General features: G+C 38.7%; 1 protein-coding gene across 6 annotated transcripts in view; it reads right to left on the bottom strand.

Annotated features, from left to right (window-relative positions):
• Nucleotides 1-24,105, bottom strand: part of LOC119734880 (fibrillin-2-like) — an 81,390-nt gene that overhangs the window by 5,613 nt on the left and 51,672 nt on the right. For 5 of the 6 annotated variants that reach the window (XM_038208489.1, XM_038208494.1, XM_038208491.1 and 2 more), the window contains 20 exons: nucleotides 22,748-22,861; nucleotides 21,527-21,640; nucleotides 20,747-20,857; nucleotides 20,112-20,225; nucleotides 18,877-18,990; nucleotides 18,119-18,232; nucleotides 17,623-17,850; nucleotides 16,289-16,408; nucleotides 16,017-16,130; nucleotides 14,266-14,628; nucleotides 12,149-12,271; nucleotides 9,891-10,004; nucleotides 9,542-9,655; nucleotides 8,589-8,708; nucleotides 7,878-8,012; nucleotides 6,898-7,014; nucleotides 5,715-5,831; nucleotides 4,942-5,058; nucleotides 3,875-4,022; nucleotides 2,037-2,048 (listed from right to left, as the gene is read on the bottom strand). In XM_038208489.1, coding sequence (XP_038064417.1) covers nucleotides 2,037-2,048; nucleotides 3,875-4,022; nucleotides 4,942-5,058; nucleotides 5,715-5,831; nucleotides 6,898-7,014; nucleotides 7,878-8,012; nucleotides 8,589-8,708; nucleotides 9,542-9,655; nucleotides 9,891-10,004; nucleotides 12,149-12,271; nucleotides 14,266-14,628; nucleotides 16,017-16,130; nucleotides 16,289-16,408; nucleotides 17,623-17,850; nucleotides 18,119-18,232; nucleotides 18,877-18,990; nucleotides 20,112-20,225; nucleotides 20,747-20,857; nucleotides 21,527-21,640; nucleotides 22,748-22,861 — 2,623 coding nt within the window. The remainder of the gene's footprint in view (nucleotides 1-2,036; nucleotides 2,049-3,874; nucleotides 4,023-4,941; nucleotides 5,059-5,714; nucleotides 5,832-6,897; nucleotides 7,015-7,877; nucleotides 8,013-8,588; nucleotides 8,709-9,541; nucleotides 9,656-9,890; nucleotides 10,005-12,148; nucleotides 12,272-14,265; nucleotides 14,629-16,016; nucleotides 16,131-16,288; nucleotides 16,409-17,622; nucleotides 17,851-18,118; nucleotides 18,233-18,876; nucleotides 18,991-20,111; nucleotides 20,226-20,746; nucleotides 20,858-21,526; nucleotides 21,641-22,747; nucleotides 22,862-24,105) is intronic. The other variant, XM_038208490.1, reaches the window with a different exon arrangement.

Genomic DNA, 24,105 nt, shown 5'->3' with positions numbered 1-24,105 from the left:
CCCAACATGAAAAACAATGTTAAAATTTAATTTCTTATGATTAACAAATTTGGCCCCGTGTTATGGAGACATGGCCATATGAGAATTGGCAGCCAAGCCCATTTTGACCAAAAGCAGCGCCAAAACCCTTTGTTCGATGGCTCTACAACTTAAAATTTCAGCTTTTTCAGCCTAAATTTCCCCAGATACTAGATATAAGCAAATTTGAAGGGGGTGCGGTTTAAACTTTAAATTTTTGGGGGTGATTGGACACGGAATGACCCTTATGTCTATTTCTAATGACCCTTATGTCTATTTCTAATGACCCTCATCAAATTCAATTCAAATCAATTGACATTCAAAGTTGGTGACAACAAAAACTAAGAAATACATTTAATCTCTATTCCCTCATTAATCCCGCAATAAATGTATTATTTTTCCAGTAAACCTTGCATGAAAAACATGACTGCAGAAAACGTTTAATACTTCAAAAACATGTCTAATAGTGAAGCAAAATGATCATCATTTACGTACAGTACACGAAAGCCTTTATTAATGAACAACACACACATGTTTCAATGTTTAAATATCGCAGAATTTGTCTAGACACCTTCCAGAATCAGCCACAGACCAACATGAACACTGTATTATTATGTACTTCGACCAACACAGGGACAATAAGCCCAAGATAAAGAAGTAGCTCAAGCCCAATGTCTGACGCCTACAGTCCTGAATCCATGAAACTGCCAATAAAAATCCCTTTGTTTGGAATTGATGGCTTCAAGGTAGAGTGGGTTAACATAGTTTCATTTTGCAGGGATTTGGATTTTCAAGAAATCAAAGTTTGGATACAATGCCCATGTAGCAAAAAAAGCCTAACTAATAATAAAAATATCTCAATTGTGAATTAAAACACTAAAAGGATGGGACTTCAATTTAAATTCAAGCTAAATTAAATTCCACTTTGGACACATGAAGGTGGAATAAGAAACTAAGAACAGGGACCAACTGCACAATGTTCTGCTGATGTGTAACCTCTGTCCGTATCATGTACATTGTAAGTAGAAAGCATATGAAGTGTGCTCAGAGGGCAAAATTTGCTTGAAATTGTTATAAATCACTGCATCTAGCAAAAAAATGCAGAAGGTTAATAATTCCTTTCCAGCTAAATAGCACAACTTTCAAGCTGTGCTATGAATCGAACCCAGGGTAGTATTAAAAAATCAATGGTTTCTTGGCTCCCTAAAATTATAGTCTGAATACCAAAACAAAAAAAAACACAAGGGAATACTGAACTTTTATTTTACAAAAAAAAAATCAATCTTATCCAGATATTGACTCATATGAGAAACATAAAGCCTTCCAATTGTTAGGGCAATGGTTAATGCCTTGGAATAAATTTGCTGCTAGTACACCATGTAAACTGACTGTTCCTACAAGAAAATGCTCTGAGAAGACGCAGAGGTGAACTCCATATTATTTTGATATGTTCTGGTTCATACCACTTTTTGTGAAGTATTCCATAATCAACAGTCATTCCTGGAATAAGATGGTTACAGTGTCCACAATTGGTTGGCCACTGTAAGGACAAAACTGTAACTTTTTAAACGAGAACCACCGACACCAGACAGGCCTATGTTAGTCTCTGTGAAGGCGCTCTAACCACCATGGCAAGTACCAGCACTCACAGACCGATCCCCTAAATCACAATTTTGTTTTTTTTAGAGAGTTTTGAGAGTGGAACTTTTTTAATAGAAGCTCTTCATATACTGTTTGTACACAGCATTCTATAATTTTCTCAGTAATTTTGGAGTTAAATTTGGCTTTTTCTCCTTGTATTGTACTGTTTCATACACTGTCATGTGACACAATCCGTCTGTCAATTTCTTTCTATTTTGAGCAAGTTTTCTTGTTGGAACATGTCACATTGAATGCAGTGAGGGTGTTGAGGATCAGTCTACAGCAGAATGGGTTGAAATGAAAGACAAAGAACAAGGTGGGGGGAGGTTTGAACAATTAATGAACAATGAGTAAGGGACAGAAGGTAATTAACTTACCTCTGGCGACGGCTGGAAAATTTACCAAAAAAGGAAGATTTTAAGGTTGAAAAGAAAAGAGCAAAGATGCAGATGAAAGTGCAGAACAGAAGGAAAAAAATGTAATTGTAAGTGAGCAAAATGATTGGTAATGAACATTTGGAATAAGACTTAGGGTTTTGAGAAAAGAGGTCATGGTGTAAACCCATATGGTTCAAGATACCAAAATGTAAATTCATTGCATTAGTATCAAAGCCGAAATTTCCATCAAACTTTGCATAACATTTTTTTAAAGATCTGACTATATAAGGATGTGACTTTGTGTTTACTTTTGTAAATATTAAGCAACTATTTTAAGAACCGTTTAAATATTTCTCCATTTCACAAAGGTTGACGCCTGCCCACTATGCCTGTAGTCCTAGACTGGGGTAATTGACATGATAAATCAACAATGATCGACAAAATAAATAGGGGGGTTGTCATTGAAAACACAAAACCTTAAGCTGCGTGTACCATGAATGCAATCAAATACTGCAGTACTTCTACCATTTTGTCAACTAAATGAGTTTGAAAACATCAATAAATACTTGTGCTATGTATTTTTAACTCAAAGGAAGATCCAAGAAGGATCGAAGCCCGTCCCTTTTTTATAATTCGGCTTTCTATTAAACATTTAAACATTCGACAAACTTATAATTCGATTAAACATTCGACAAACTTATAATTCGATTAAACATTCAACAAACTTATAATTCGGCTTTCGATTAAACAGTTTGGAAAATTTGAAAACAAACGTTTTGATGTTGTTTTTTCGTATCTTAATCCTGACTTTAGATACTTGGCAATACAAAAATGTGTTTTTTTATACATTCAAGAATGCGGTCAAAAACTAACACATGTAATCTTCAATTTGAAAACTCAAAAACGCTGCAAATTGTTTCTGAAATTTACCAAAGTGTTAGCACACAAAAAGTGAAACTGTATCCTATGGAGAGTCACTAAACCTTAAAAAATTCCTTCCTTGTTATGGCATACTATGCAGATTGCAAACTTGTCCACCTTATTTCATGCTTCACTGAACACAGTTAAGGACTGATCTAAATGTGCCTAGGAATTACAATGGTTTTATAAGGTTATACAAAAAAAGAGAATTTCCAGAATTGAAGCGGGAACAGAGACTTGAAAGGAAAGTGAAGGCTGAGCTCACCACACACTGCTTAATCAAACACCATATGCATTCCAAAAACCAGTATTACATGTCTTCGGTGGTGTTTCTTTCACTGAGGGGCACTGGTCTATGCTCATAAGGCCAGAAAAGGTTAGCATAAAAGAGGTGCAAACTATAGCAGAAAGGTCACACTAACCTATGTAAGCACAATTAAGCTTGTGCACGGATGTTTTTCCATTGTTGCATCACTACTGTAAGCACATTCTGACTCTGAATTAACTTTGCAGAATTTGTGTAGTGTACATGTAAAGGAGAATGTTGTCAGCCAAAGAGTGAGTAAAGTTGGCTTCAATTACTTTTGCATGTTTTTCAGCACTCCAGGTCCCAGTATTGGTAGACACTACAGATTTGTCTACACTGAAAATATGGATTTGTGCAATGTATCATGAACAACAGAGAACCACTGCGTGCAGGTGATTGTTTCTTGCATTCCCCTACCTACAATTCATCGCCTAGTCCATTTAACAATACATTTGTTTTTAGATCACATTCGTGTTCACATTTGTATTCTTATCATTAATCATTAGTCACTGTAGTACCCCCAACTGCCCCCTCACTCTGTGGTTTTATTGATTTTTTTCAGTGAATAAACACAATGTAATTCAAGTGCTAATGGTTAATATGAACTTACTGTTGGGTGCGGCGTCCTCGGACCAGCATCAAAAGGACCAGGAAGATGATGAGGATTACCAGTGCAGCCAGGATACCAATCACCCAGGGTGGCAGACTGATACGATTACCCATCCAGGTGTAGGTCGGGTCAGAGGCTACAGGGTTAGCTACAGGTTTAATACATAAGTAAAGCATTATTATACATTGTACATATTTACAAGCCAAACGCGTCTCTTTTAAGTCTGGAAAGCTACAGCAGCTATCTTGGACCCACGACTTGTGTACTATCTCCTGGCTGGTTGGAAGAACTATGGGAGTAGTACCCTGCGGTAAGCTCCTAGATTTCTAACTTTGTAACAGTAGTGATCATAAGTTTGATTGTTAATGGCATCATTCTGAAAACCTGGATGGCTGACAAATTACACTGTTATTATTATGTAATTTCTGTCAAGTGTTTGTATCGCTTGTTCATGAACCTAAATATACTGTATGAGGTGTAACAAATTGAATACTGCATGGTTCATGTCGGGAAGTAGTGCAAAATTTCTGGTCCCTCAGTGCTGGATGATATTAATAAAATCAGATAATATCAGATTTTGAAAAGATCAGCTAACAGGCCTCAACACCAGTAATTTCTCAATACTTCCTTTTTAACCACGTTGTATTTATATATTGCATGAGTTGATTTCTGAATCTGTCTTTACAGTACAAGTCAGCTTCATCGCATTACCAAGCTTCAACATAAATGACCAGATTTGTTCAATCTACATGTATCACTGGTTGATAGCACCAACCCACACAGACCAGCTACTAAAGTATAGCAGTCTGATTCCTATGAGCAACTGATGATGAACACACACAAAAACACACAGAAAAGTCACTTTACATCTTATCAGTGATTTTAAAGATATCACTTTTTGCATTTGGACAACATATTGAAGCTGTATACACCTCCCAGTATTAAACATCAATGGAAACCTCCTGATCTGCACAAGTGTGTCACACAAAAGTCTTGACTTTGAACAATTGGCGTAAGCCTAAATATTGAAGTAACTTGTGTGAATGTCCAAGATCGTCAAGGCTTACCTTCTACACTGCAGATGTCACCCCGGAAGCCTTCAATACAGTTGCAGACGAAGGTGTTTTTGCCGTTAGTGCACTGTCCACCGTTACGGCACGGATTGGGGTCACACTCATTGATATCTGTCGATCACAAGGAGAGTAATTGTAAGGTATTGTCTCTGTTTGGTAGGTTTACCAGTGAAGTTTGTAGACTGAAGACCTGAACTCACTACAGAATACGGGCCACACGCATATATGACGTAAAAGTGACATGATCATAGCTTGTGTTTCCAATGGAACAGGAAGTAATCTAACAGGAACATTCGCATTAACATTTTCCACTTTGGAGTGGTTCCCTGACATCATTTGTCTGTTTTGCAAGTATAATCTTATGCAACAAACTAAGCCCAACTTGTGGAAGAGTAAAATATACCATACTCTGTTTTTGACATGTATGAGAAATTACTGAAAAGGTTCCATTTAAAACCTGTTAAATCAGTTGATTTGCTTTGCTTTTTCCAAAAAAACTTTGGCAAGTGATGGAACTTTGTTTTTTGATATTGATAATGTACGGCTGCGGAAACTGTAAATGTTAAAAACATGAATGACTTGAGTGAACTATGATGAACATTGAGATTGAAAAGCTCATTTTCCTCCATAGTTGGAGTTGGTGTGCAAGAATAGCTATGTCCGATTCACTGACTGCTTCAGCAACAGCTCCTGACTACATTACTACAACTCAACATGGATTCACTAACATGAATCTTGCAACACCATACCACTGCACATCAACTTACCGTTTTCACAGAGTACTCCATTGAAGCCACTGTTGCATTCACAGCTGTAGCTATTGGCTCTGTCAATGCAGACACCATTGCCATTACAGGGGTTGGTTATAGCGCAATCATCAATATCTGCGTCAAGACAAGATAAACCAAAAAACAGATTAGCACCAGGGAAAAATAATAATACATGCACAAATAAATAAACTGTAAGAAATCTGTGCAAGTGGCTTTGCAGAAATAACAAGAGAGAAAAAAGGCAATTTCACTTTTAAAAGAACGCTAAAAGTTAAAGCTACAGTCCATCATTTGAAGCTATCCAAAAAGTAACTGACAAAATTATTGTTCAAAAGCAAACTCGGTTAAAAGATAGTGGGACTAAACTGCCTGTGAAAATTATTCCTTCTGGCAATCTGTCATTTTGAGGAAAACAATGAAAGAAGACCATTTCCAACGATGCGTCTAAAGACGCATCGTTGGAAATTTCCATCAGTAGTTCGTTTTTAATTAGACAAAGCGCGCCTGCGTTGACACGACGACACGTGCACTGTAATTCATCGGTTCAGTGCACGACATCGCGTATCTGCAATCAGCTGAATTTGGCGCAATTCAAAACATGACTCGGCAACTTTTGATTTGAAATCAAGATCCTAAAATATTGTTTTTCTCGGAATATACAGCATTCACTGAGCTAAAACTTCATCAGGGTAGTTTTTAAGCACCCTTCACATAATGCACAAATTACAAATGATAGACTGTATCATTAAAGTTCTGATAAAAACACCTGTTTCAGAAATTTGAAGCTACAAACCAGAAAGACTGTAACAACTTGGAGGAAAAAAAAGACTGTCAAGTAAACGTTATTGTAAACTTACAGAAAGCCTGTAGTCAGAATTGTATTACCGTAGTGTCTTTGCAAAGATATTTAATGGTGTACAAAAGTAAAACTGCTAAAACTTTTGAGGGGGGTACTTGTGCGCAGAGCCCATAATGTAATTCTGAGTAAGATTTCATTTTCATGCCTGGAATGGTCATGATTGTACTGAATCATTCTCATCCACAGTTACAACAGTTTGCCCGAATCGTGAAAAAGTGCTAGATATTTTCAATCTTTAACGTACTAAATAGTCTAATCCAATGGAAAACAGATTCATTATGGAAAAGTTTGATGTTGCGCTGTTACGCGTGCTTAACTCACCATTTTGGCAGAATGTGCCGTCATAGCCTGGCGGACAAAAACACGTATACTCTCCCTTGGAATGTTGGCAGGTAGCCTCGGCAGCACATGGGTTGGCATAGATGCAATCGGTAGTCTCTGCAAATATAAGCACAATGAAAATCTTGAATCAAAATCACGTAACACTTGTTGACTGCCACCACATAACAAAAGCTGTAATGTAAATTTAAACTTGAAGGGGGGGGGGGGAGAGAGCATGGGCCGCTATCTTACTTACTTGGGCAAAATTTCATGGAATTGGTGAGGTCAGCATTTGAAGTTGGAGATTTCCAACAATACATCTCTTTTTATAAGGTACGCATGAATCACAGTATATAATTATTGACTGCTTAGAGTGGTAAGGTAAAACTAGCCTCCCAAGGTGATCCATGGAGCATTCTCAGCCGAAGAAAATGGAACACACCATGGATCATTGAAGGAGGCCAATTACTACACCACTACCTAAAGCAGCCATTACTTGTGTCAGCCACAGATTCTGCCTGATTTTGAGAGGTAACTGTACTTCCTCTACAGTATGAAATAAGTTGAAAATTCACTTGCACTTTTCCCAAACTACCCCTTCATAAAATTGTTCAACCCTACTCTGTAGCGCATGAGAACAGTATGTGCAACACATACACCTGCAAATGCATGTTCAAACAAACCTTCAGTTGCTACATTGGTGTCAATGCGTCAGTACTTTTTCAGCCATTGTATAAGTCTTTTTGACCATTGTATAGTCTTTTGGCCATGAACGCAATATGGTGAATCCCACATGACGCACTCTCAGCCAATCAAGTGACTGAATCTACATTTTGAGGTGTTATTAAAGAAAGATGACTTTTGCCTGAGACATGTTTTGATGAGTACATTCTTTCTGTACTTTGCCTCGATCTTCCTCACCATCTTCAAGTAATTTTCATATATTTCCCAGACGACTCAGATAATTGTCCTCCACTCACCTTGTATATCACAGTGGGATCCGATGAATCCATCAAGGCATTCGCAGATGAAGCTGTTCCATCCTCCAGGACTCCCTGTCACGTTGTGACAGATGCCCGAGTTCATACAAGGGGCACGGCGGCAGGGGTCGTAATCTGCAATGCAATCAAGAAAGTATCAATATTCAAATTATCATTCAAATTAACATATAACATTCTGAACATGCAACTTCTGGTTCACTCAAGGCCTATTATCCTGAAACTGAAGCTTTTGAGTCACAGTGCATGGGATGCATTTGAAGAACCTTTGGCTTTAAGAAAATAACATCAACATGATAGATAATAATATTGCCTCTCACCATAATCCCAACAAATTTCTCCAGTGAAGCGGGTCTAAAATCCCCTTTGGTTATGGTCTAAATAGTCCTGCATGCCACAGTATCAAACTTTTCCTGTCTATCGATACCGGTTGCAAATAATTATTTGGGCCCAATGTTTGGCCATCATTACAACTCACTAGAGTTAAATACAAGCAGCAGCAGAGCTTCTCTGAAAGTGGGGGATATGGGCACAGTTCTTGTGTCTCTGTGGCGTTGGGTCCAAACACGGGGAGAGGCAAGGCTTAATTTTCTATCTAAGCTTCAGGTGAGCATGAAACAAAAAACAACTAGGGATAACATTTGCTCTGATCTGTCCAGATGTGTTTGTAGGTCAACAATTTGCCTAACTTACCAATCTCACAGTACTTCCCACCATAGCCATTCTCACAGGTACATGTGTATGTGTCATTGAAGTAGGTGCAGACGCCGTTACTCATGCAATAGCTGATATCACAGGAAGCAGGCTGGGGAGCTGAAATCAGACCATACATCAACAACGGATCAGATAATGTTTGGGTTGGGCTGGGTCATTTTATTGGATGGAAAAGTTAGGCTTGGTTGGGGGTTGGGTGGGGTTGGTTTGGGGTTGGGGATGCATTTGTGTTGGGATGGGATTGGGTTGATTTGTGTTTATTTAGGTTTGGGGGTTTGGGATGGGGCTGGGTTTGAGGATGGGGATGGGTTTGAGGATGGGGATGGGTAGGGATTGGGGTTGGGGTTGGCGTTACAGTTGGAGTAGGATTTAGAGATGGGGTTAGGACTGAGGTTGGTGGGGCTCGGGTTTGGGTTGAAGTTGGGCTTGGAAATGGGGTTGGGGTTAATTGGGTTAAAGTTTGGGTTGCGGTTGGGATTGGCATTGGAGATGGGGTTGGGTTGATGTGGATGTTGGGGTTGAAGTTGGGTTGGGGTTAGAGATAGGGTTGAGGTTGGAGTTGGAGTTTTAGTTTGGGAAGGGTTTTGGATTGAAGTTGGGGAAGGGGTAGGGGGTTGAGGTTGGAGACGGAGTAAGGTGGATGTTGGGGTTGAAGTTGGGTTGGGGTTAGAGATAGGGTTGAGATTGGAGTTGGAGTTTTACTTTGGGAAGGGTTTTGGACTAAGTTGGGGTAGGGGGTTGGGGTTTGGGTGTTATGGGGTTGAGGATTAGTGGGTGTTTGGGTTAGCCTGAAGAGTTTCCTTTTGCCAAATAGGTTACCAATCAAAATATCATGTTTAGTTGAGCATGCAAATGTTCTAAACAATATATTCTTCAATGCATCTCCATACAATTGAGCCTCCGAAGTAAAAGCAAATTGCCTTTGATCTTACCATTTTCACAGGTTTCCCCAGCGTGGTCAGGTGGGCAGATACAGGCGAAATGGCCCACAAGGTCCACGCAGGTCCCTCCGTACATGCATGGATTGGACTGACACTCGTTAATATCTGGTAACAAAATAGGCAACATTTCCAACAAAAAGTTATATTACATTCTGAAGTATTTTTTGTATACTCATACACAATCTTGTACTTCTGGAAACTAACTCATCAACAACTGGAGAATGCATGCAGCTCTCATACTTGAGTAATTTTGTGTAATCAGGAAAATAAGACTACATCACTGATCTTGTTGATTACAAATATAAGAAATTCAACCATTTTTTAACAACGGAAAACCTACCTTGCTCGCAGTCTTTGCCTACAAATCCAGTGGGGCAGTCGCAGGAGTAGTCCGTTCCAGAGTTTGTACATGGCGCGCCATTCTGACATGGGTTGTTGCCACACTTGTTCAACTCTTCAAAAAGGCAAATAAAACAAACAGAAGTTTGTTTCAGTTACATTCGTCCACAGCATACAGGTCATATGACATTAATCATCGGTGCCATTCTAATTGGTCCCAGAGGGTCATGCTAGTGTACCGTTTGTACCTATCTTGCTGACTGATTTACTGACAGTCACTTGTGAGTTGGGCAGTGCTGTTGTATAGTGTTACCCTGTAATGCCAATGAATGGGCTAAATGTAGCCCTCTGTGTAGATCAGATGCATGACAAGACTTTCAGTGAACAGCCATCATGAATCAATTGAAGAGGATATTGTGCACTGCGGGAAACAGCAGCCGATTTCATGAAAAAATGTGCAACTGGTGCCCTGCGTATAGGACTTATACAACAAATTTGTTGTGCAACTGCGCAATAAAGTTACGATTGATTTCACAAAACTTGGCAGAGCTGCGCAACGTTTTAAATAGCCTACCATATTGAGAATAATGTTGTCCGACTGTTTTCGGAATCATGTGGCAACTATAAAAATTCTGCCACAAGTAAAATAGAAATTAATGTACCTCAAACACAAAGCTGTGAGTGTCTTGTATCAACCTTGTCATTAAAGTTGTGTAATGACAGGTTCCATGACGATTACAAGTTACTTGCAAAATAGGTCGTATTCAGTTGCTACGCCACAACTTACGCCACCTAAAATGACTGCGCAAGTTACTCCATATTTATTGCGCAAGTCGCAGACTTATAAGCACCGTTGATATATTGATATTACACAATTACTCGATTTTGTTTTGATATCGATATCACCGATATAATATTTTTCATCACATTGAAATATCAAAAATTTTGATATTCAGAAATAATATCGAAAATATCAAAAATTTCGATAATGAGGAATGATATCAACAGTATCAAAATGTGTTAAATTATCGTCAAAATAAATCTCCCGTTTGTGCTTTTAATAAGGGAATAAATGTGTGCTCCGGAGGTTTTTATCACTCGTTTAATACCGCTTAGAGTCTGGGTGCTGATAATTACCCGAGCCGGAGGCGAGGGTAATTATCAGCACCCAGACTCTAAGCGGTATTAAACAGAGTGATAAATACCGACCGAGCACATATTTATTCCCATTCATAAATACCTTATCCGTAAAAAAATATCAAATAATTCGTTCAAAAAATCCCGATTTTGTTCAACAAGTTCACTTCATGCTTTTTTAAACATCCCTCTAGCAAAATAATGGAGTGTTCAGCTGGCGAGTAAGATGTAAACAACCCTTTTATGGAGATTGACGGGCGCGTAGCATGTTCTGCGTGATGTCGCGCAGAACGCACCTGGGGTGTTGCGTTTTGAATTTAGAACTATAAAATTCTGACTGGCTGGTAGTGTTGCGCATGCCTACGTGAGGATTGTGAACGTTCAACCAATAAAACGGTAAGAGGCACTGGATTTTTAGGAGTCCACATTTTATATGACACTGAAAAAGTGTTTAAGACCAGCTAGCCATGTCTTTATCATCCGTTTAAGACTGGCCACGTGACGGGCTCTCGACCAATAGGAATAGCTAAACTGTCTGAGGTATTTATGAATTTGTGTTTAATGTTTGCTGTATAATGGAATAAAAGTCGGTGGCAAATTGTGTTTGTGAGTGAGAACATCGCGAAATGCTAAGTGGCGACGCTTTGTGATTTGCGTTCGCTGGAATTCGTGGTCTCCAGTATAATGCAAACCCCCTTTTTTTTTAATAGACTTCACTCATTCATGGGATAATCGATATATTGAATATTCTCGATATTGGATTTCCGATATATCGATTATTGAAGATTCTTTTATCGACAGTGCTTACGGACTTATGCACTGTGAGACTTTCTTGAAAAGTGTCATACATGAAATGTTGTACAGCGTGAAATATTGCACAACTTTTAATACAAAATAAATTGTGGCGCAAGCGGAGTAGCGTCATTGCTTAAGGTTTTGTGAAATCAGCTGAAGGTTTACTAGGTTCGCCTAGTCTTGTTTAATTTTGTTTTGTGCACACCTCTTAAAAATGTATGACCACACATTAACAATAATGACAGGCCCTAAAAACAAATACTCATCTTGAAAGAACCTTTTTATAAATCTGAGAGGTAGGCTAGAAATACAGACAGATTAATTTACCCGTTGGTGTCTGGCAGTTAAGGCCCATCCAATATTCAGTGCAAGTGCAAAGGAAAAGACTGTTCTCTCCGTTAGAGCAGGTGCCGCCATTTATGCATGGTTCCCTGTCGCATGGTAACACATCTGTATCACACAAACACAAAACAACATGTATATTTTCAAGAATAAGGGCTTTTGGATCTTCACATTCAAAATCAATCTCGTTTCCATGGGTGTGATCTTGCTGCACCATGTTGTTTCCCATCATGCCTTGAGCGATCTTAACCCCTGGAATTGTCTAATTTAAATGTGTCAAACAGTGTCACATTTAAATTAGGACTGCAGTCGATGTATCCAACGCGTGACACGGCTCTTAAAATGTTGAAAGTTGGTTTTTTGAAAAATCAATCCTTTCAAACATGAGGTTTCGACGTCGCGTTATTTTGCAAGGATTTGTATTAAATGTTCATACCTCTTTCGTCCCTTTACAACCAAAGATACAGGTTTTTTGGGGGGCGAAAACGAGGCTACCATAATCCATATCATAACGGCATCGCACAGTTTTGAAAAATAATGTTCATACGTGACATGACGTGCATAGCGCGCGAGCAGTCTTTGAAATACACGCACAGTTCGCTCTGAATAGCCGGTCAACGTCGTTTACGTGTTCATCACGGCCAGGGGTTAGTGAAGGAATGCGCACGTGCCCATGGAGTCAAAGCGGATTCAAAAGTAATCGGTGTGAAAAGAAAACAGTAACTTCCATCAGGTATAACTCTTTTTTTACGTTTGTGGTCACAAAATAATTCACCCAAAGCGGCTCAGCTTTTGACAGTTGGACAGTTTTAATCTACTCAGTGAGTGAGTGATGGTTGGATGACAGAAGGAAAAAAGACGAAACAAATCCAAACCAATCAAAGGATAGGTTTATTTAAAAAAATGTTTTTGCATGAACCATCAATTAGGAACAGCCTCTTCAGTAGCAAACAAGTACCTTGCTAGTTCCTTTACCCACTACTTTCCTGAAGCAAACTTTAAGATTTTAAGATGTTCTGCAAATTTTAAACCATAAAAGCACCCTAAAGTTTCCATTTGGGTGGTGGTGGGGAAAGAATACACAGCCCTGCTAAAAATGGTAAAGAGAGCTGAGGAAAATGGGCATGAATGTCAACAACGCATTGCCCTGAAATTCATTGTTTTGTTTACTGATGAAAATGAAAGGTCATTTAAAAAGTAAAAATAAGAACATTCTGAAGGCAATTGAGAGAAGTGCTTGGCCGATTGAAACACTCTGTTTCAGACCAGTTAAAGTCTGGATGCTGATAATTACCCGAGCTGAAGGCGAGGGTAATTATCAGCATCCAGACTCCAACCGGTCTTAAAAAAAGTGTTCAATACCAGCCGAGTACATATTCATTCCCATTCATAAATACCTTTTCGGTCAAATAATCAAAACTTTTCGGTCCAAAAGTCAAAACAAGTCAGAAATTATAAATTTCCAACGATTTTTTTCAAGAAGTTCACCTCATGTTTTTCGGGACACCCCTCTAGCTATATAATGGTATGTCCAGTCTCGCGAGTGTCGTAAACAACACCTTATATAGAGTTTGGCGCGCATGTCGCGCATACTGCGTGATGTGGTGCTCAAAGTAGCTGTGCTGGTGTATTTTGAATGTAGGACTATGAAATTGTGACTCTCTGGTAGTACTGCCCATGCCTACGTGAGGATTGTGAATGTTCAACCAGTAAAACGGTAAAAGGCACCAGAATTCATAGAGTCCAAATTTCATGTGACACTGGAAAAGTGTTTAAGACCAGCCATCCGGTTTCGTGACGGGCTTTAAGACAGGCCATGTGACGGGCTCTCGACCAATAGGTATGGTTAAACTGTCTGAGGTATTTATGAATAGGAATTAATATATTCAGGTTTACAACTTTATAAACAAAGTCAACATACTGCTTGATAAAAACTGGTGTTTTGTTCAAATTGTGAATCAAGGAAAAAAAAAAGTTTAAAGGCCAATATTCACAAGCTGTACCTTTCATAGGGTCTCTAGACAATATCACTATTTTATTCCTTTTGTAATAGCTATGATTTACTGTTGAAAATCACTGAAAAAGGAATCAAGTTTGTGTACCTGTGTATCCCTCGTCAAGAATCTCAATTGAGAACCCTCTCTCCGTTTTCTCAGAGTCGGTGAAGAAAGTAATCCACATCATATTACTCTTGGTGTAAAAACCGTCAGGCCTTCCGGTTCCTGAGGCCTCTACCTGCACCGTGCCCTGGTCTAGGATGTTATCCCCAAGCCCAATCTTCAGCGTGTCATAGCGGTTCTCAGTAATGAAGTCCAAGATCTGGATGGTCAGTGTACGGCCAGGGGCGCCGCTGTGGATGTACCAACGACATTCCTCCTGGTTGCGGTAGTTGGAGGGGTAGTTGGGGGAGTGCAGCTCAATCTTGCCATCCACAGGGACAGTGAAGTTATTCCGGCAGCCGATGGCTGATGGAGGGGGGAGGATTAACAGATGGAGAGAAGACGATGGAGGAAAAGAGAGAATGATCGGATTTCAATTGAAGATGCATTGATTGCATTCCCCTTGCAATTTTTGAGTTTCACCTCAAAAAAATAGATTTGTATTTTTCAATTGCTAATTTTCCCAGCGATATAAATGTTATTCACATTGAACCAAAAACCCAAAAAAGTTATTGAAATATTTCTTCACTAAATTTGAATTATTGGCTGCGTGATAATAATTTGGATTCTTCAGGGTGGGTTATTTGTGCACAAAATGAAAACCCTTTTTAGAGGGTTTCAGATGCCCAATTTCAGAATAAAGCAGGTTTTTTTTCGTTAAAGGTAGGGTAGATCATTTGTTATTCATGCATTTCTTTTCATTTGAAGCGACAAAAGTGCTCAAAATCTTAAGACAGGTTCTTAACAACTAACCTGATGAACTTTTACCTCTGTGAATGCTGTATATTCCAAGAAACCAACATTCTAGGATCTTTATTTCAATTCAAAAGTTGCCAAGTCATGTTTTAAATTGTGCCCAAAATCAGCATCGGGGACACATATTCATGCACCTGATTGCAGCTACGCGATGTCACACAATGAACCAACGAATAATAGCAACTGTACAACGAAAATTTCCAAAAATGTGTAACTTGACGCATCTTTGGAAATGATCTTCTTTTATTGTTTTTTTTCAAAATGACAGCATGCCAAAAAAAAATAATTTAATAATTTAGGAGGGAGTTTATTGCCATCCCCATTAAAATCAAGCAAGTTTTTCAACAATAATTTTGTCAGTTACTTTTTGGATACCTGCAAATGATCTACTCTACCTTTAAAACAAAACATACACATTGAAAATTCCGCAAGAGAAAAAAATATCCATTTTTTGAAGAGCGCAGGGTATGCATCTTTAAAGTTACACGTTTAAATATCTGCTTCCACCATTGCCCAGAAGTACTCGATGATTGTTGAAATGATTAATTATTTCTTTCTGCCTATGGTTAAGATTAAACAAATTGTCAGCGTTTTCACCAAACAAATTTGTTAAAACATTCGTTGCTGTTCACTTAACCGATTTCGGCCGGAAAAAGAATTTCGAAAAAATATGGATTTTGGGCAAAGTAACTGACTAAACAATTGATGAATGACTAAGTAATCCTTACTGGGCCTCATTCTATGAAATGAACCATACGGAGAAACTGAATTGGTACATTTGTAAAGGTTTCTAATTGAACACAGAAAATGGCACAAAGCAGTATTTTACAGAAATATTGCATCTGCTCTCGGCACCAAATCATCAATGTTTAAGTCATATCTATCTGTCAGATAACATTATCTGCACTGCTGACATAATGAATAATGACACAGCTCACCTGTTTCACAGACGGCTCCTGTCCAGCCAGTGGGGCATGTACAGGTAAACTCATTGATCCCATCAAAGCAGATTCCACCATTCATGCATGGGTTAGATGAACACTCATCAATGTCTGCGTGTAGTAAAAACAGAGAGATGTTTATGCAATAGGTTACCTATTCTAGGCTACCATAGTATCCTTATTAATACCTAAAATACACTCACCGTTAGGGCAAAATTGACTGCTATAGTCAGTGAAGATACTTCACTTACGGTGCTAGTGCGTCTTACCTATTTCACAGTGGATGCCTGTGAAGCCTGGATGACAGAAGCACTGGTACCCTGCCATTCTAAAGTTCTCCAAACACGTGGCCTGATTGACACATGGGTTACTTGCACATTCCATCACATCTATTTGGGGTGAAGAATACAAGTCAATTTTTTACACTACAAATATTTCTTTCATTAAAGGCCCTGTCAAACTGTCACATCCATGCATGACGTTCATATTGCGTTGTTGAAATTCTTAAAAATGTAATAAACGCCATGAAGACGCAGGATTTGTTGAAATTCTTAAAAATGTAATAAAACGCCATGAAGACGCAGGATTCATGGCGCCAGTGGCTTGCAAGCCATCCATGAGAGATAAAGATACGTCTCTGTGAAGTCCACGGGAAGTCTAGAACGTCCGTGTGGTGCACTCTGTGTGTTCCTTTGAGGAGCCAAATAGAAGTCTGCGCGGCGTCCTCTGCGGCCTCACTGTGCCCTCATGGCGTCCAACAAGTTCGTACAACGTTCTTGGAGTCCTTATCTCGCGCTTGATGTGACCTTAAAACGTACGTGTGACGTCAGCAGCCAGAAGGGTGGGGTGAATAAATACTCGGGCAAAAACGGGCGATTGTCACCATGCACTCTGCGTCACCATGCACGTCCGTGGAGTTCTCCAACGTCACTCCCGTCTGCTTGCGCGTTGTCAGTACGTCACGGCCGTTCGCGAGGAGTTCGCGCAGAGTCCTTACCACGTTCTGGTCTAAACGCCGAGGCGCGGCGTTTGTTTTGTGCATGTCCAAAACGAACATGGCATTTTGGCGTTCAGCAAAGTCCTTGGAGTCCCTCTGAAGTCCTCAACTAGTATCAATGAGTCCCCACGCCGTCATCTGCGTTCCCACCGCGTTTTAGTCAATTTTCTTGGTCGCGGTACGAACTCCATACCAGAACGTCACAGTGTGACAGGGCCTTAAAGTGTTCCAAATCAACACTAAAGGTGATTTGCACAAAGCAGAATAGCAGACAAATAGTTTTCAGCAGCTTTATGTATGTTATCTTGGTAACTGTAAGTAGCGTTTTGAAGCGCTACTTACTTTAAAGTATTCATCCAAATATTGGCCTCGGAGCTGTTTGATGTTGAAAAAAATACATTGTACAAAGAGTTATTACAAGGTGTTTACATCACCCGACATCAAATTCCATCTTATAAATTGTACTCAATTGTACAGCGGTGATTAATCACAATGGTAAACTATTAGTTTTTAATCACATTAACAAAGACATTGACCGGAGAGGGATTAGAACCTGTGACCTCCAGAACACCGGACTGAAAGGAAGACAAACAACAAGCTTCTTACCAATCTCACAGAGTGATCCAGTGTAGCCATCAGGGCACGCACAGTTGAACCCATTGATCTCATCATTGCAGACACCGTTATTCTCGCAGGGTTGACTGAAACACTCGTTGATGTTAGAGTCACAGACGGAGCCGGTCCAGCCCGACGGACAGACACAAGTGAAAGAGTCCAAGCCATCGATGCATGTCCCACCGTTGCGGCAGGGGTCCTGGTCACACTCTCTAATTTCTGGAGTGAAAAATTGAAAGAAAAAAGAAAATGTTTCAAAACTTGATATCAAACAAACATGGCTGTTTTTTTGTTTCAACCCAAAGGTATTTCATTCTTTTATCATCCAAGACTCTGCAAAAGTTATGACCGGATTTTGTAATGTAGTCAATTACATGTCATCACAAGTGATTTTATCACAAGTTAAATGACTAGTTTCTTAACTGAATATGGCATTGTCATTGTTCATCCCATGTTGCTTAAGATTTGGTTTGTGACTGACTTTTACCTGTTTCACAGTTTTGTCCCGTGAAGCCAGCCTTGCAGGTACATATGAAGCCATTGACTTCACTGTAGCACAGGCCGCCATTGAGGCATGGAGAGCTGTCACATCTATCAAGGGCTGCAAATGATGAACACACACACGCAAACAACAAATAACAAATTAACAAAGAAGCACATTACTTCTGGTGTTTTTAGATTTTAGTTCTCTAATTTTGTTTCTCTAAGGCTGTTTTACATTCAATGCAAAAGCAAATGTAACAATTCATGACAAGTACTTGCTGGAATTTGCAATAACTGGATATATTTAATTATGTTGGATTTCTTGGCAAATGTTCCATCATTCAAATGTGTTCTGTTTCCATGTAAATTGAGAGTGTAAACCAGCCTTTAAAATTCATTCAATCTGTGAACTGTTTGTAGTAGTGAATGTCAATGGTGCAATGGCCTCTATGAATGAAACTTGATGAGATGAAACCACACAAAACAAGTGCCGACTATCCCAAGCTAGTTTTCAGATAAAAGTCACACAAGTTTCTGCTTCCAAGTGTTCAAGAGTAATAAGTTCTACTCATATTTCATGCAAATGCAATGGCAAAACAATATGGCGCCATGAAACATTCACAGCAAAATTTGCCAGTGTTTAAATTTGCTAAATTTTTTAAAAATCAGGCCGCGAAAACTTGCTGATGCATCACAAATTTGCCTTTTTTGCACCATGAATGAACCAGCCTTCACACAGAATAAACAATCCACACAACGTACATATTTGGCAGTTGTCACCCGTGAAGCCACTCAGACAGATACACTCGTAGCGGTTCTCAAGGTTGGAGCATGCACCACCGTTGCGACATGGTGAGGACTCACACTCATCAATATCTGCCAGAAAAAGGACAAAGACAAAAACTAAAAACATCTTGTATTCAAATCCAACTTAATAAATTTCTGTACATAAAACTGAAGGTACATCTTTCTTGTTTAAAAATAATAAATAACTTCAAAACACACAAAATAAATGCACAACCCAAAAATTTACCAAAACGCGCCATACTTTTCCATAAAAAAACACCAATAATTCCATTCTGAAACTTCCTTGTCTAACAAGATCACTGCAATTGAAAATGGAGAGTCTTGCCATTGAATGAAACGCATTAAAAATACCCTAGCTCTGTCTGAAAACATTTTCCACATTCCTTCATGAATCTTCCAAAATCCTTCATTGCTCAACAACCCAACAGCATGTTCTATGAATATAACTTTGAAAGGGTAACAACTACTGGTATTTTGTAAAAGTAATCAATGATAGCCTGCACTTTCCCCAATCGGTTGAAATCTTTCAAACTAGTCAGGGGATTTTTAAGGATTTGAGAAGTCTGGCTTTGAAGGTATTGGGAGAGTTGGGGGAGACCACTTGGAAAGACGTTCGAACACATTGCCCATGACGCCTGACACTCACGCAAAGACGCTATGACTTTTTGCATATTCAGGATAAAATGAGCTGTGTGTACTTCACGCCATACGTGCTTGGACTAGTACGTGCACTCGGTGTGTCCCGTCCATTAGGCTCTCAGAAATGGTAAAAAAGCACCCTCTCTTGTTGCTCAAGAAGCCCATATAGGACCATATGCTTTTTTTATGCGTTTCGTTCGTTTCCAATTTTAGCACCACTCAAAATCCAAAGGAAAATGTCAAAACCTGTTCCATCTATAGAACTCTTTATTCCAACAACATTCAGTGAATTGACTGATCATTGGAAATCACGATTATTGGCTTCTTCTAAAATGACAGCAAGAGAGACGGATTTATTTCATATGGTATTTAGTACAGTAACCCCAGTAATCTCTTTGATAATAATTTGGTGAGTTACTTGTGTGATAAATGTAAATGATGCTATATTCCTGTAATCTGACCAGGTAGATTGACAACTATCCTGCAAGCTGAGAGTCTCTATAGTTAACTCTTATCCTGGGAATGTTTGAAATGACTTGACAATGACTCACCCATAACACAGCGCAGTCCAGACCAGCCTGGGGCACACAGGCAGCGATAGCTATTGACAAGGTCGTCACATGTGGCTCCATTGAAGCAGGGGTTGCTCATACACTCATTCGTATCTAAATGTGAGAGAGCACAAAAGTGATTCAGTAAATCACGCACCCACAACAGTGATAAATAACTTTGAATCTCACAAATTGGAAATTAAGCAAATAATTAAAGTAACACATTGAAAGCAACAGCAAAATAATGTGTCACACATTCATATTATTGACAGGGTAAGTTATTAATACCAAAGCAATTTGATTTTTTTATTTAAAAAAAAAAGATATCCATTATTGTTGTATTTTGGCACCTATCTTAATATAAAATACACCCATCACTTCATTCCTTGTCTAAATAGGAAACTACTACAAATAAACGATTCTTCTTAGGATTCTTTTTTCCCCCAAGCCTTCCAAATGCCTTTAACAATACTCATAGCCCAACACCTAATAATAGTAAATTCGTAGAATAACAATAGGTGTTGGCTTCAGCCCAACACCTAATTAGTTTCCCAAAGTAAAACAAATGGTACAGCATCATACAGTTAATTACCAAAATTATTGATCGTTCATAGTTTTCCTTGGTAAAAGCCTACCTTCATCACAATTAGTTCCCGTCCAGCCCGCATTGCAGGAACACGTGTAGATACCAATCAAGTTGTTGCATGCTCCGTTGGCACAGGGATTGGAGGCACACTCATTAATATCTTTAACAACAATTTAACAAATTGATTTAATCAGTAAACCATAGCTCTACCAAACAGGGGGGATTTTATAAGTATACATCCACATACCACGGAGAAAACATACCCATTCCTAGACAAATTTAGAGTACACATTCACAGCAAATACCTATGGGGAAACTGCATACACATCCACATGTACACGGTGTCCCCAAAACCCCGAACCCTCAAAGCACCCTCTTTTACGCAGCTTTTTAAAAAATAGATCGCAAATACTGATACACATTTAACAAGTAAAGTTCATTAGCTTTTCAACAACAACAAAATATTTCCAATTGGAAATATATTGATTGATTTATTGTTAATTTAAAAAAATGTGGCTTTTTCATTTTGTTCAAGGCGACTGATGCTTGACTGCTGAAACAAGAACAAGATGTGAAACCTGCAGCTGAGAAAAAGGCAACCAAGTAGAGGGCAGAGCAGAACAATAAACATCAAAGAAGTTAAACAAAACGGTCCTTTTCAGGACAACTATTTCTTCTAAAAAGAGAAATGACAATTGTTGACAAAAAAGAAAAGAAAAAAAGAAACACATAAAGAAAGATTAAAGACTTAAAGAAAGCGTAACTACTCTCAGCCCAAATCCATTACATTTCAAAGTGACAATTAAGACCGCTGTATACATCCACATACCTATCTGACAATTGAATCCTGTATATCCCGCGGCACACTGACACTCATAAAAGTTGACACTATCGTTGCAATTGCCACCGTTCTGACAGGGAAAACTGCCGCACTCATCAATGTCTACAAATAAAGTTGAAACAAAAGGTACCAGGAATAAAATCAGATAGAAATTCAGCATCAAGTTGAATAAACTCTTAAGGCAACTAAGGATGTGACATTTACACGTTTTCTTTTCCAAATTTTCCAAATACGTTTAAACAAAACCCGAATTATACATGAGTAAAATCTACATAGCACAAAGAATTAACAATGTTTTTAAACCTATTTAATTTACAAAACCTTCAAAGCACTTCAACACTTGGAGCACACGTAGTAAAGTTTTTACTTTTTCAATGCCTGCCACTACTGATTTATCATGCCGGTCTGCAGACATAATGGGCATGCATCAGCCTTTGTGAATGGCTAAACGTTTAAACGGTTCTTAAAATATTTGCTATACTTTTACAAAATCAAACGCAAAGGCAACAGATGTACTAGGAAATATTTTGTATGCCTGATGAGCAGGGGAAATCATGCTCAAATGCTTTCAGCAACACAATTTAAGAATGTGCACTTTCAAAATACGTGAAACCGCGTTCTAACTGATTCTGGGATAAGTTTGTTGAGCAAATCAAGTTTGAATATCTGCCCAGCAAACTTTCTTCCTTAGCAACAAGTTTTGGAAACAAAACACTGTATTAAGAGAAAATGTATTTGGAACAAAAGTCAGCTGACAAATATTTACAAGCGATGCACATTCTATGCATTTTGATGGATATCCTCTTCTGTACTGAGCTAACTTTGCACATAACTGCTTTATGTCAAATCATCAAATTAGTAAGAGCTGTTTGCCTACTAAATACATATCATCACATCTGAGAATCAGTAATGAACTATATCAACTAATTTGGTGAAACCATGTTGTGAGCATGCTGCATGGGTTCTTAAAGACAAAGTGCGCATGTTGGTATTACCCTATTGGTCTGAAAGGAGCCTAGAGTGCATGTGTATCAGCTGAGCGCGATTCGTGACCACAGAAAATAACTTCTAATTTTAGTTGGCCGAATTAGTCTATACATTATATTACACTTTGAACTTTTATTTTGCTTTGACTTATTTTATTTTTGCTAAGCAATATTTTCCATGCTTTTTCAAATGTGTCCCTTACAGAAGTTTGTCTTAACATACCAATGTCACAATTGGCTCCAGTGTAACCCGGCTCACAGTTACATGTGTACATGTTGCGACCGTTGACGCAGAAAGCGCCGTTCTGGCAAGGCATTCCTGCACACTCATCCACGTCTGAAAAAGGACAACAAAAAAGATCAAGACGTTTTTCAAATGCTTGTTTTGCAATATAACAAAGCTGTAAGAGCAACAGTTTTGTTCAAGCCATTCTTATCAAAGCTGTTATCAACTCAAACTAAATTATCCAAAAGTTTCCTGTCCCACATTTGCAGTTTGCAGCATCCCGGCCTTATGTTGCTATTGTGCGTTAGAAACCCGGCTACATGGCACATACAGGTTTGTGGCTTTGGACAAGTGCCCCATGAACAAAGACTGCCAACACAGGGCTCGATAGCACAGTTGGCAGAGCACTGGTACAGTGTTCCAGAGGTTGCAGGTACAAATCCTGTTCCAGTCAATTTCTTTCTTCATGTAAAATACATGTAATTGATTAAAATTCCCAAATGTGACTTTTGCTTGATTCAATTTACTGAATAAAATTATATTCAAATACAACTGGAAAGCTATAAATGTAAGGCAAAGTAAAATAAAAACAAGTCAGGTGTGTTTACAAACACAAATGCCCCGCAACCGTGACTGTTTCCATGACATAACACCACTCTAACATCAACTTACATGTACCTTGGTCAAATGGAACGTTCATTGACAGCATTAGTGTCTTCTGTAGGTTTAATATGAATTAATCCCTAATCCCTATGATCTCAGAATAAATACAAGATTTCTATTGTTTTAGCCACTGTGACCTTGACCCTTGACCTTTCGACCCCCAATGCAATAGGCTTCTTAGGATTGCCAAGGACAATCCACAAACCAAATTTGAAGTTCATATGTAAAGTATATCTCAAGTTATCACGCTGACAACATTTCTTTTGTTTTTGCCACTGTGACCTTGACCCTTGACCTTTTGGCCCCAAATGCAAAAGGCTTCTTAGGATTGCCAAGGACAATATACAAACCAAATTTGAAGTTCATATGTAAAGTATTTCTCAAGTTATCGCGCTGACAAAATTTCTATTGTTTCAGCCACTGTGACCTTGACCCTTGACCTTTTGGCCCCAAATGCAAAAGGCTTCTTAGAATTGCCAAGGATAATCCACAAACCAAATTTGAAGTTCATATGTAAAGTATTTCTCAAGTTATCGCGCTGACAAAATTTCTTTTGTTTTAGTCACTGTGACCTTGACCCTTGACCTTTTGGCCCCAAATGCAAAAGGCTTCTTAGAATTGCCAAGGACAATCCACAAACCAAATTTGAAGTTCATATGTAAAGTATTTCTCAAGTTATCGCGCTGACAAAA

This window comes from Patiria miniata, unplaced genomic scaffold (genome assembly GCF_015706575.1).
Source record: "Patiria miniata isolate m_02_andy unplaced genomic scaffold, ASM1570657v1 HiC_scaffold_28, whole genome shotgun sequence".
In the NCBI taxonomy this organism is placed as follows: domain Eukaryota; kingdom Metazoa; phylum Echinodermata; class Asteroidea; order Valvatida; family Asterinidae; genus Patiria; species Patiria miniata.
This window is presented reverse-complemented; position numbering and strand designations above follow the sequence as displayed.